The 12,443-nt window shown below is 34.0% G+C and overlaps 3 protein-coding genes across 3 annotated transcripts in view; 1 reads left to right on the top strand and 2 right to left on the bottom strand.

The window, feature by feature from the left end:
* LOC116178196 (voltage-dependent T-type calcium channel subunit alpha-1G) overlaps window positions 1-12,443 on the top strand; it is a 361,671-nt gene that overhangs the window by 134,022 nt on the left and 215,206 nt on the right. The window lies entirely within an intron of this gene.
* On the bottom strand, window positions 2,771-3,397 carry LOC116178208. The gene is made up of 2 exons (XM_031497642.1): window positions 3,238-3,397; window positions 2,771-3,189 (listed from the first exon to the last, which is right to left on the bottom strand). Exons 1-2 carry the CDS (start codon window positions 3,283-3,285, stop codon window positions 2,794-2,796), a joined length of 444 nt encoding a protein of 147 aa, XP_031353502.1. The 5' UTR covers window positions 3,286-3,397; the 3' UTR covers window positions 2,771-2,793.
* Window positions 7,162-8,050, bottom strand: LOC116178212. Its single transcript, XM_031497646.1, has 3 exons — window positions 7,866-8,050; window positions 7,703-7,819; window positions 7,162-7,653 (listed from the first exon to the last, which is right to left on the bottom strand). Exons 2-3 carry the CDS (start codon window positions 7,748-7,750, stop codon window positions 7,276-7,278), a joined length of 426 nt encoding a protein of 141 aa, XP_031353506.1. The 5' UTR covers window positions 7,751-7,819; window positions 7,866-8,050; the 3' UTR covers window positions 7,162-7,275.

The following is a 12,443-nucleotide window of genomic DNA, read 5'->3' as shown; positions in this document are numbered from 1 at the left end:
ACGAAATTTAACACCGTAAATTACCTTTATCTTAAAAGATTACAACGTAGTCTTTCTTCGAACCTTGAGTCAGCATCGCGTCTCCTTCATGACATTATTGATGAAAAAGCTTTGGGTTGCAACTTGGGTTGTGATTTTGACGGTAGTGATTCGTTTAACCCGTGTAGGGGCGGGGTAGAATACTCCTACCGCAGCAGACACTGCGTGTCGTAAGAGGCGACTAAACAACTGCAAGTCTACCGGAAGCGTGGGTGGAATGCGGCTACGGATTGTCGATTTTGCTTTACTTTACCGATTTGTACCTTTAGTTGAATCCAGACGCAAGGGTTGGTTTGGATTCGAAATGTGGTCGGAGTCTCACCCTTACGCCACCAATTTCAGTCATTTTTTCCGTTTTTACTCTTCCGATGAAGTGTATGGGAGTTTGAAAAATGTTATTAGGTCCCCGTTGATAGACCTTCCAAAGTTCGCGTCGCTTTAAAACTTTTCCCTTTAGCTACCGCCAGTTTCCCCTTAAAATTTCATTATTATTAGAAGAGGGATTGAAAGTGCCGTTACTCACGATAATGATGGAGGTGGGATCTGTGAAATTCATGTATAGAATAATTTTTTGGTGTGCAAAATAGTCTTTTTCCTAAACCGATTTTTCGTCTGTCTCTTTAATTTGAAGCGTATTTGCGCCCCTTTTGATTTTTTCACAGCAACCATAAAAGCATCTAACAGCTTTACGTAGTGTTGTGGGTTGCGTACCGAAAAGAATTGAAATATCGAATAATATGCAGGGTGTTCTGTTAGAAAATGCAACTTTGGTGTGCCACGCCGTAACCTTATAACCATCCTGTATAAATAAAATTATGACTGCCTATTGAAGAACCTTCAAACTTTTGTGGAACACTTTCTTTGGTGTCTTATATATTTTCTTCTCGATAACCGAAAAACAATTGAACTTAGGTACATTACGATTCTTCTTTGCTCAAACATTGAGAAAAGAATTGAAAAACCCAATAAAATACAGGGCGTTCTATTAAAAACATGCAACTTTTTTTTGATATCTTGTATATTTTCCTCTATAGGCGATCGTTTTCTTACTTATAATAATATACAGTGTTATTGATTAAAGAGTAGACATAGGGATTCACGTGTATTGGTTTTCTCTATGTCCACTTTTAAATGACTTCTGAAGGGCGCCTAATTTTATGCCACAAAAATAACTTCTTCAGACAAATAAAGATCTGGCTGTCATATAATTTGAATATAGTGGCTTTGGCTCCTGTATTTTTATTATGGTTCGTGTGCGATGTATTCAACTGATGAAAAGGTTGATATTGTCAATTGACATAGTGCCGGTAACAGCTTAAGGTTTATTTGTTTCAAGAAGTTATTTTGGTTGCATAAAATTAGGCGCCCTTTAGATGAGATTTTGTCATTTAAAAGTAGACACAGGGAAAAACAATGCACGTAAAATCCCTATGTCTACTTCTTAATAAATATCCCTGTTTAAGAATAATATTCATATTATATAAGATTATCGAACCGTTCGTCCGTTCGTCCATACGAGGTCTTAACCCTCCTACACTTTCCAATATGTTTAGTTTGTTCTTTTTGAATTCGGTAGCTTCTAGCTCTGGCACCTGAGCCAAGAAAAATCTTCACGATAAACGCATGTGCAGATTGCGCAATGCTAACTTTTTTATTTATTAAGATAATTTTTTTAACCATACCGTTGCTTCTAGTAAAGACAAACATATCGCATAAATTCGATGACAACTTTCTTATTTACGGAGATATTTTTTTGTATTTTAACTAGAGACGCTTCCATCAAAGGCAAACATATGCATTATTGTAAAAATCAGATGTGATCGTGCAATGTCAACTTCCTTCGTTCCGTTGTTTCGTTGAATGTACCCTTAATTTGAGTAACTGACTGAATGCGCGTTTAGTGTGTTAAGAGGGGACAAATATGTACGCTTGATGTACATACGTACAGTTGTGTACAAATCTATAACATACAACGTACGTACAGGGTACGTCTGTAATTTTGGTCAACTTCACTGTAATCGTAATGCAAACGCAAAGGAATATCCATCCGCGCACGGTTATTACTTATTAGTTATACAGTCACGCGGTTCTTCAATCGAAAATTGACTGATCCACACGGCTACTTCTCAAATAACACAAGGACGTACATTGCAAATACATAGTACGTACAGCCATGGATTTACGGAGGTACACTTATGGTTTATGTACATACGTACATTGCACGTACAATGGTACGTTATTTTTGCACCACTGACATACTAGGTACGTACTTTGCCGTACGTACTATGTACGGGAGCAAGAGTAATTAGTACATTATACATACATAACAGTATGTCTAATGTACCTACGGCGGAATACGTATCTAGCTTGTACAAAGTAGTGTAAAAATAACGTACCATGTACGTACTATGTATTTTGTATTTGCAATGTACGTAATTGTGTTATTTGGGATATTGTTGTTAATGTTAGCTTATTTAGAAAACTGTGAATCAGAGGCGGCCCTTCCGCTTCAAATGTTATAAATCTGGCAGTCCTTTCGAGCGAGTCCTTCTGAAATGCATTTTTTTCCAAAATTATGTGGAATTGATGTCGAAGAACAACTGTCTGGTCGCGCTGTACTTTCCCCTTGGGAACAAAATATAAAAAAACAAAAGAGCGTTAAACGTTTATTATCAGTGCTATCTAGCCACAATGTTTACAATATAGCAGGAATACCAATTAAAACAGTATCTTCAACTTATTTGTTTAATTATATCAATGATTACGAGTATCATTACTCTCTGACCCTTTAACGCTCGCAAAATATTCTCCAATTTCTTTTATAAGGCAGTTGCGTAAATTAATTGCGATCTCCCCGGTCACTTCCTCATCTTCGGTTCTACACTTGTCAAATACCTTCTCGGCAACATCTATCGGTGTCGGCCTTTCAGCAATATGTTTTATAACGGCATCCCTCACATATTTGCCGTCTTTAATAAGATTCTGCCTTTGATACATGCACAACATTAGGGCGTGCAAGCGGGAATCGCTTCGGACGACGATATCGTTCTCGTCGAAAACTCCCTCGAGGTCGGAAATTTCCACCTTGTTCTCCTCCCGGCAACGTTGCGCATGTTCGTTATCAAAATATTCCGAGAGGACGTGGGTCGCCTAAACGGAAAGATCAAGAAATGCTCACTTACATCACTGGTAACTAACCTGGAGCAAAACGCACAGGAGTGTTATACGCCATAGAACTGCTGACATGTTGCCCGTCTTGATACTTTCCAACCAATAAAGTATACTCTAATTGGAGACCAGTCAGTTGCAAGTTTGAACTTTAACCTACTACTGGTCTCGTTACGGAGAAGTACGCTTATCACCATGATTCTACCAGGAATTGTTATCAACAAAACAATAAGGGTTTGGGAAAAGTTCAATAAAATACAAAAACTTGTTTATACAACCTCAGTTAACAATAACATTTTTTTTATTTGAGACAGGAAACTTTGAAGCTCGAGGTATATTGACGCCTTTTTGAGTTAAAGTTTATAGGATCAGTATTCTATATAATCTAGTTTTTTGGAAATGGCTTGGGAGTTACTGTAGGAAACGAAGGTTCTATGGATGTGTTTAAATTCACAACTAATGCTATCTTTTGTTGGGTTCCACCACAAGATCTATATAAATAAAAATAAATATTCGTAATAAATAAAAATTAATGATTGCATGTATGCCCGCGAAGGTTTTCATATAAATAAATCGGTGTAAAGTTCGGAGAGTGTGCGAGGTGAGGCGGCGCAGCCGCTGAAACCGAGCGTATGTCCCATCCAAGAAAACGATATTTCCCAAAGGCGATACGAAGTGCGCTGGGTCTGCTGGAAAAACATAAAGTACACACAGTATATGTGGAAATAGCATTTCTGATTGTTTTCCCTCCTTTGATGATCTAAAAACTTTCTCTCAGAAGTGAAAGTTTACCTTGGTACCAACATGACAATTTTCAATACGACAATGAGGTATCAGAGATTGATTCGATGGGAGAGTGATAGGGATTGTAAAGTTTATCTTATTACGACTTATGTTTTTACCGTTCAAATGCCATGAGGGTTCATTTTTGTTCTAAGAGGTCGTAGGACTTTGTCTTGTAAATTAGAAAAAGGTTCCTGTTGTATCATTCTGACAGCACACTTTTCTGCATCTTGAATCTTAGGTACTTCTAAATATTTGAATTTTACAATAATTTAGTGTTACCGTTTCCAACTGTAACTTCTGATCCATGCCATCAAGTTAAGTATTTGTTGATATTAAAAAACATCTATAATTAATGCCAGTGAAGAATAATGTACAGGGTGAGGCAACGATTGCGCGGAGTAACTTAATGCCTTGAAGATAAGATTTTTTGATAGAGTGCTTTTGTATTATAGTATGGTTGAATATTCTCCACATTTTAAAAATATTTAATTATACAGGGTGCACCCAAAAACTAGGGCGCCCAAATGGTACATTTTTTTAATAGAACCCCCTGTATTTGAGTGCATTTTTGAATTCTACGTGTAATTGTACGTCTTTTTTATTATATGGATAATATCCGAAAAGCTTTAAAGATAATTCGATTTGTAAGAAAAATTGGGCATTTGCAAGCGTCAGTATATTGTCAAAATTATTACTTAAATTTTGATTCCAGGTTTTATATCTTTTATCCTGGGTTAAGTAAAAGTCAAATAAATACATCTACTATAAAACATTAAAAAAATAGCTTACAGGGTGTTTTTTTCTAGATCCAAGGTTACAAAACTTCATATTAAAAAATCTCACTTTTTTTAAATGGAACACCCTAAGTATTTTTCTGTCATCTTTTAGCTCCTCCAAAAACCCTAAACTTTTTATAATAATGACCTATACCTATCTCTGATAGTTTTCGAAATATCTTGGTTTTCCTGGTTTTTATATTCTAATCTTAAATAAGTTATACAGTGTGTCCCCAGATGGACTGAACAAGAGGGAAAAAATTTTAACTTTACGCAAAAATGTCATTCTTTATAAAAATTTTTGCTTGCCTCAAAACCACCTATTCTGAAATAAAAATCTAGATATTTCTTTTAGCACCTGAGAAAATTACAGAAAACGCAAAATCTACAGCGGAAATTTTTCTAAGTTGCATGTTCTTGATTAAATCAGACTATCATTGTATCTTCCATGGCAACCTGATAAGTAAATCAAGTTAAAAAAGACACCTTAGAGCTTAAGAAAAAGAATGACATTTTTGCGTAAAGTTAAAATTAAAAAATTTTTCCCTCTTGTTCAGTTCATCCTGGGACACACTGTATGTAATTTACATAATAGTGAGGTGGCCATGCAAAAAAATTCAATTTTTATCTGCCTCGTTCAAATCTAAAATCATATTTATTAATTCATCTTTCTAATAATTCATTTAAGTCTATAAAAACTGGAGAATAAATTTGATAGTAAAAACCTAAATAAATATCTTGATTTTTCTACTTTTTATATTTTAATCTGAAATAAGTTCTAATTTACATAATAACGAGGTGAATATGAAAAAAATTAAACTAAATATCACTGACTGGATGACATTGGGAGTTAAATTAAATTTGCTTTGTAATCAAATGTTTTTACTTATTCTCTAGTTCTTGGACTTAAAATAAATTGTTTGAAAAATAAATTAATCGATAGGATTTGCCTTTTGGACGAGATAGATAAAAATTTTTTGCATGTTCACCTTACTATTATGTAAATTACATATAACTTATTTAAGATCAGAATATAAAAACCAGGAAAACCAAGATGTTTCTAAAACTAGCAGAGATATTATTATCAAAAGTTGAAGGTTTTTGGAGAAGCTAAAAGATGACAGAAAAATACACAGGGTGTTCCATTAAAAGAAAGTGAGATATTTTAGTATGAAGTTTTGTAGCTTTGGATCTAGAAAAAAACACCCTGTAAGCTATTTTTTTAATGTTTTATAGTAGATGTATTTATTTGACTTTTACTTAACCCAGGATAAAAGATATAAAACCTGGAAATTTAAGTAATAATTTTGACAATATACGGACGCTTGCAAATTCCCAATTTTTCTTAAACATCGAATTATCTTTAAAACTAGCTTTTCGGATATTAACCATATAATAAAAAAAGACGTACAATTACACGTAAAATTTAAAAATGCATTCAAATACAGGGGGTTCTATTTAAAAAAATGTACCATTTTGGCGCCCAACTTTGTGAGCGCACCTTGTATAATTCCAAATATTTTTAAAATTTGGAGAATATTCAACCATATCATAATACAAAAGCACTCTATCGAAACATCTTATCTTCAAGACATTAAGTTACTCCGCGCAATCGTTGACTCACCCTGTACGTATATGAACCGTAAGTGTACGTGAACTGTACATACGTCGGGAAATCCAGCGCTGTACGTACCGTGTATTTGCAATGTACGTACTTATGTTATTTGGGTTGGTCGGCTCTTGGCTATCGGTTTATCGATCTATCGCATGGCTGTTGGTTGATGCTCTTCCGGGATGATGGCTTTACATAACTAATTCGATTGGTCAGATCTGGATTTGAAATCAAGTTCCGACGTCTGCGATGTTACAGGTGTCTTCAAGTACGTGCGCAATCTCGTACGGGAAGCTCTCTGGTTTTCTAGAGATGATCTCGTTACACATCCCCCTCGATTCATTGGCTTTCAGTAGCCGTTAGATCAACATGCGGCCTCAAAATTGCCGTACTAGCAGTATGTTGCTCCTTGTTCAACCGAAGAGTGAAACTAGCAATCGATTCTCTCTCTCTCTCTCTCTAAGTAGATCTTTTTGAAAGTGCAGTAAATTCCACATTTATCTACTTCTGCAGAGTTTTCAACGACATATAGATTTGGATTCTACAATCAAACTTTTTTCTTTTAAATTTGGGCTTTAATATTGAAATTGTTGTAATGGATTATCGGAGTAAAAAGATAGCGTATATACCACAGGACTAAAGTTGGTTCTCATCTCTCGGGTGCTTGTTGCCCTCAACACCATTTCGGGGAACAAACAAGAGTTTTAAAGACTACAAGAAAATGTGGAAATATCCAAAGGTTCCATAGAAAAATCCTTGCTTATAGGAAATTTATGAATCATCCTATATCAAGGCAAATCCACTTTATTTTTGGTTGAAGTACAAATGCAAATATATTGGTTAAAACGTCCTAGTTTGCCAGTAGGTAGTACAATCAACTAAATCTGAATTTAGTCAAAGCTTGCGAATCTCATCGATGACACAGTTCGCAAAATTAACAACCCTCTCCCCGTCTTCAGCACCCTTAACGTATACGCACAAGTCGTAGACCTTTGCGGCTTCCGCAGCATGATTTCTGGCGTTGGGATTGTAAAACGGCACAACCTTCGCGGCAAGATAATCAACCGACGGTTCCTTAACGAATTTGCCATCTTTCAGCATGTTCAACCTCGTAAACATACACTTCTTGTGGGAGCGAGCGATCGGATTGTGAAGAATGTAGTAAGCATCGTCCATAACATTGTTTAGGTCACTTTCGGTATGGTTTAACTCTTTCAGGCATTTGTTAATGTTGTCTTCCATAAAATGCTTAGGAAATTCCACCGCTGAAACCTAAAATTAGGAAACTTTGAAAATTGGTTTTCAATTTTTGGCAACCTACCTTAAAGAAGGCACTGATAACGGTTAGATACCAATGCGAAACGTGCATGTTGATCTATGACCTATTTGTACGAATTTGTTGTAGATTATTACCAACCCTTTGATGCCATTTGACACTCTATTACAATAATGCTTCTGTGAATGATTTATTTCTCTTTACTTACTTGACTTAGTCTTCAAACACAGGGAGGTAAATGTTAGAAATAATTCCAGCTAATAGTAGTAATCCCTTCGCGTTAATTCTCAAAATGTTACTTTTTTTACCTTTGCATTATTCTAGTGAAAAAACAAAATATGCTGATGGTTCAAAAGATCTTTAAAATAGTTTTCCGCACAACAAACTGTGGTCTTATTTCATTAGTAGTTTATCATAACGTCAAAAGAGTTTGAACGTCCAAATCATGTAGGGTCACGTTAGATCAAATAACAAGTGATAGGAAAATAACATTTAGTGAAATCAATTCGCTTTTACCAGATACCGGAATCTCGTTTTTTGGCAGTCTTTAATTAAAATTACCTTTTTGGCTAAATTGGAAAAGCACAGAATCATTTGTGGAGTCGGTTTGTGCTTTCGCAATTGTATTACACGTTTTTTTGAAACAAATCATGTTAATTCTAAGAGTAGGTACATTGGGACCTTCTATGGAAATAAGCCTTTAAACTTATGCACAAAACTTAAAAATTGGCGCACTAGTGAAACAGGCGGAAAGCCCGAGACTGCAGTTTCATGTATTTTTTTTATTCAGAACACCGACGCAGTTTTGGAATAATTCTGAAATTCTGGAATCAGAGAACATTTTTTCCTTATCTAGATCAATAACGTACTATCAACAGCCTAAAATTTCTATAATTAATGCGACATATAAATTATTAACGTTAATGCGACATGCACACATTCATATTGATTATGAAATCATTAACAAGTTCATTTTATGGAAATTTTTTGGTATACCAAAAATACATCAATTATGTTCTACTGTTTTTCGTTCCAATTATAATCCAATTAGTGCATATTTAAGCGTATACTTCGCAACTTATGAGTGCATATGTGCTAGCATATTTTGACATTTTATGGTGCATGGAAATCCGTTTTCTAATTCCGACCGATGTTGGATACCAAACGACCATTTTGGTATCCTTTGATATTCTTTAAATGTTTGCATTGTAATATCCTGACTATACGTAAATTAAGCTTATTTTACAAAGAGGTTATTGTTTTATTGTTGTTGAATCTTTTTCCTCTTCCTCTTCTTTCTAGTATGTGCCCATGTGCTGGATATACAGGGTCATTTTGTATATTGACAACGCGTCGCGCGTTTATAATAAGAGAGAAAAAACTTTCCATAAAAAGGTTGTGGGGTTTATCATAAATGTGAAGTAAAATAACAAATATAAATATCGCAAAGTTTGTAAAAAATGCAAATTTGATAAATGTTTAATGAAACATTCCCCCTTTATATATTTTTGAAAAATTGAATAGATCTTCTCTTCATTTCAAAAATATACACGGTGTCCATTTTTCGAGTGTCTCTATGGGGATCTCGCTTATCTTAAGAGATAGACATTTGGTTAAATGAGGGCAAAGTTGCGAATTTTCGTGTTGAATAATAATCTGAAAAGAAATTTAAAATATCTTCAATAGTTTTGAAAATATCGCAAAAAAAACAACATTTCTGATTTTCGTTTTTAATTTTTTCATAGTAAACTAATCGTTCTAGACATTTCTAATTAACACATTATTCGGACACTTTTTAATGGAGATTTCGAATATGGCATCCCGTTTTTAAGATGACGGAGAAACAGGTGGCAAACTTTAAATTTTTCTTATGGCAGCCGTTTTTGGATTTTGACATTTTGAGATACGTCTTTTTTTCTCTTTACAACGATATAATCAACATAGTGTTCAGTAACACATTTTTCTAAAATCACAATTTTTAATTTTCTGCGAAGAGTGCTTTGGAAAAGCAAAAACGTTTCTTTTGTTGTGAACAAAAGGTTAACTTATTTCAAGTAGTGTAATTTACGTTTGTGCTAGATTTATTGCGTAATATTTTATTTCTTCTTAAGTAATTTTGTTCTTAAATTTGAATTATAATTTTCCTTGCAAAACGAAGGTTCAATATATTCCAGATGAAAATCTCAACTCAACTAGTTCCCTGCCAAACGCTCTAACCAGACAGATGGATCAAACTGTCATAACTTTTGTTCACCGATAAAAAGAACGTTTTTGTTTTTCAAAGCACTCCTTTCCCGAAAAATTAAAAAAGTGCTGAATAATGTTTTTTGGCGATATTTTCAAAACTACTAAAGATATTTTTAATTTCTTTTCGATTATTTAATTCAGCAACGCAAATTCGCAACTTTGGCCCCTTTAACCAACTCTCTATCCCTTCAGGTAAGCGAGATCCCCATAGTGGCACTCGAAAAATGGACACCGTGTAAAATAATGTCGGTGGTTATTTTTTATTCAAATAGCACACAAACAAACTCGTGTGTATATATAGTCGACCAACGCACTTTACGACATCCGGGAAAAATTTTGACGATATGACATCCACCCTTTCTGATACAGTTATCAGTTTGCGGCCATGAGAGTATATTTTTTGAATTGCAATATGAGGCTATTGCGCCCTTAAAAAATAAACCATACACATTTAAAAAAAAATTCTCTCCCTATCTCTTTGCACTCCAGTGTATATTGTATATAAATTTTTACTCCGTGTATCTTGTGAGATCATTAAAAATTTTACATACCTTATAACATCCTTGCAACGTTGCCAAGATTACTGGCTAGTAAATACGGATGGTAGGTTCAAACCAAAGGTTACTGTGTCAAGGGCGTTAAAAGTGTTATCGCACGGTTTACTATGGAAGAGAGATTTCATCAAATAGCAATGTTTTCTATGCTTTGTTTTTAACCAAACGGCCGGTTTCATAAACAATGACATAGAGTAAAATTTACTCTATGCCAATGATTAAAAATATTGAAATGTTAGCCACCCCTCGATTATAAGGCCATTCTAATATGTCTACTCATAGTTTATGAAGTCGGATATTATTCTATTAACTTTTCATCGTTTGCCTTTGCTCACATACGGTACGCAGTAATTAATGTCGAAATTTTTAGGAATTTTATCTAACATGCTAGTTTCACACTAAACTAATATTAACAGGTAACTTGGTTGCGGAGTGGTACAAAAATCTAAAAATGGATGCTTGTACTAGTATTTAGAACAAATAAATGAGGGACAAACAACCAAAAATATTCAAAAGACCAAATTTCGTTTAAATTTAATCGGGTGCAACCTTTTGAATTAAATAATGGTACAGAATAGGATTTTGTGAATTTTAATTTTATCGGGGGTCGCTTCATAGTTGCAAGTGACAAAAAATCGAATAGCGAATGTTTAGTTTAATATAATTCCTATCGAAATGGTACAAGTAATATTAGAAAAGTCAGGGTTCAAATAATTTTGTCTGTACCAGTATTTAGAACAAATAGGAGGGGGTCAATAACCAGAAATATTCAAAAACGAAATTTGGTTTAAGGTTAATCGGATGCAACCTTTTAAGTTAAATAAAGGTGCGAAATAGATTTTTGTGAATTTTAATTTTAACGGGGGTCTCTTCCTAGTTGCAAAGTGATACAAAAACCTAATAGTGGATGTTTACAGGAAAAATTCCTTTTAAAATGGTACAAGTAATATTAGAAAAGTCAGGGTTCAAATAATTTTGTTTATACCAGTATTTAGAACCAATCAGAGGGGGTGAATAACCAGAATATTAAAAAATGACATTTCGTTTAAGGTGAATCGGATGCAACCTTTTAAGTTAAATAAAGGTGCAAAATAGATTTTTGTTAATTTTAATTTTAACGGGGGTCTCTTCCTAGTTGCAGAGTGATACAAAAACCTAATAGTGGATGTTTACTGGAAATATTCCTTTTAAAATGGCACAAGTAATATTAGAAAAGTCAGGGTTCAAATAATTTTGTCTGTTCCAGTATTTAGAACAAATAGGAGGGGGTCAATAACCAGAAATATTCAAAAACGAAATTTGGTTTAAGGTTAATCGGATGCAACCTTTTAAGTTAAATAAAGGTGCGAAATAGATTTTTGTGAATTTTAATTTTAACGGGGGTCTCTTCCTAGTTGCAAAGTGATACAAAAACCTAATAGTGGATGTTTACTGGAAAAATTCCTTTTAAAATGGTACAAGTAATATTAGAAAAGTCAGGATTCAAATAATTTTGTCTGTACCAGTATTTAGAACAAATAGGAGGGGGTCAATAACCAGAAATATTCAAAAACGAAATTTGGTTTAAGGTTAATCGGATGCAACCTTTTAAGTTAAATAAAGGTGCGAAATAGATTTTTGTGAATTTTAATTTTAACGGGGGTCTCTTCCTAGTTGCAAAGTGATACAAAAGCCTAATAGTGGATGTTTACTGGAAAAATTCCTTTTAAAATGGCACAAGTAATATTAGAAAAGTCAGGGTTCAAATAATTTTGTTTATACCAGTATTTAGAACCAATCAGAGGGGGTGAATAACCAGAATATTAAAAAATGACATTTCGTTTAAGGTGAATCGGATGCAACCTTTTAAGTTAAATAAAGGTGCAAAATAGATTTTTGTGAATTTCAATTTTAACGGGGGTCTCTTCCTAGTTGCAAAGTGATACAAAAACCTAATAGTGGATGTTTACTGGAAAAATTCCTTTTAAAATGGTACAAGTAATATT

This window comes from Photinus pyralis, unplaced genomic scaffold (genome assembly GCF_008802855.1).
Source record: "Photinus pyralis isolate 1611_PpyrPB1 unplaced genomic scaffold, Ppyr1.3 Ppyr1.4_LG8, whole genome shotgun sequence".
Lineage (NCBI taxonomy): Eukaryota > Metazoa > Arthropoda > Insecta > Coleoptera > Lampyridae > Photinus > Photinus pyralis.
The sequence above is the reverse complement of the archived record's forward strand: the minus strand, read 5'-3'. Positions and strand labels throughout refer to the sequence as shown.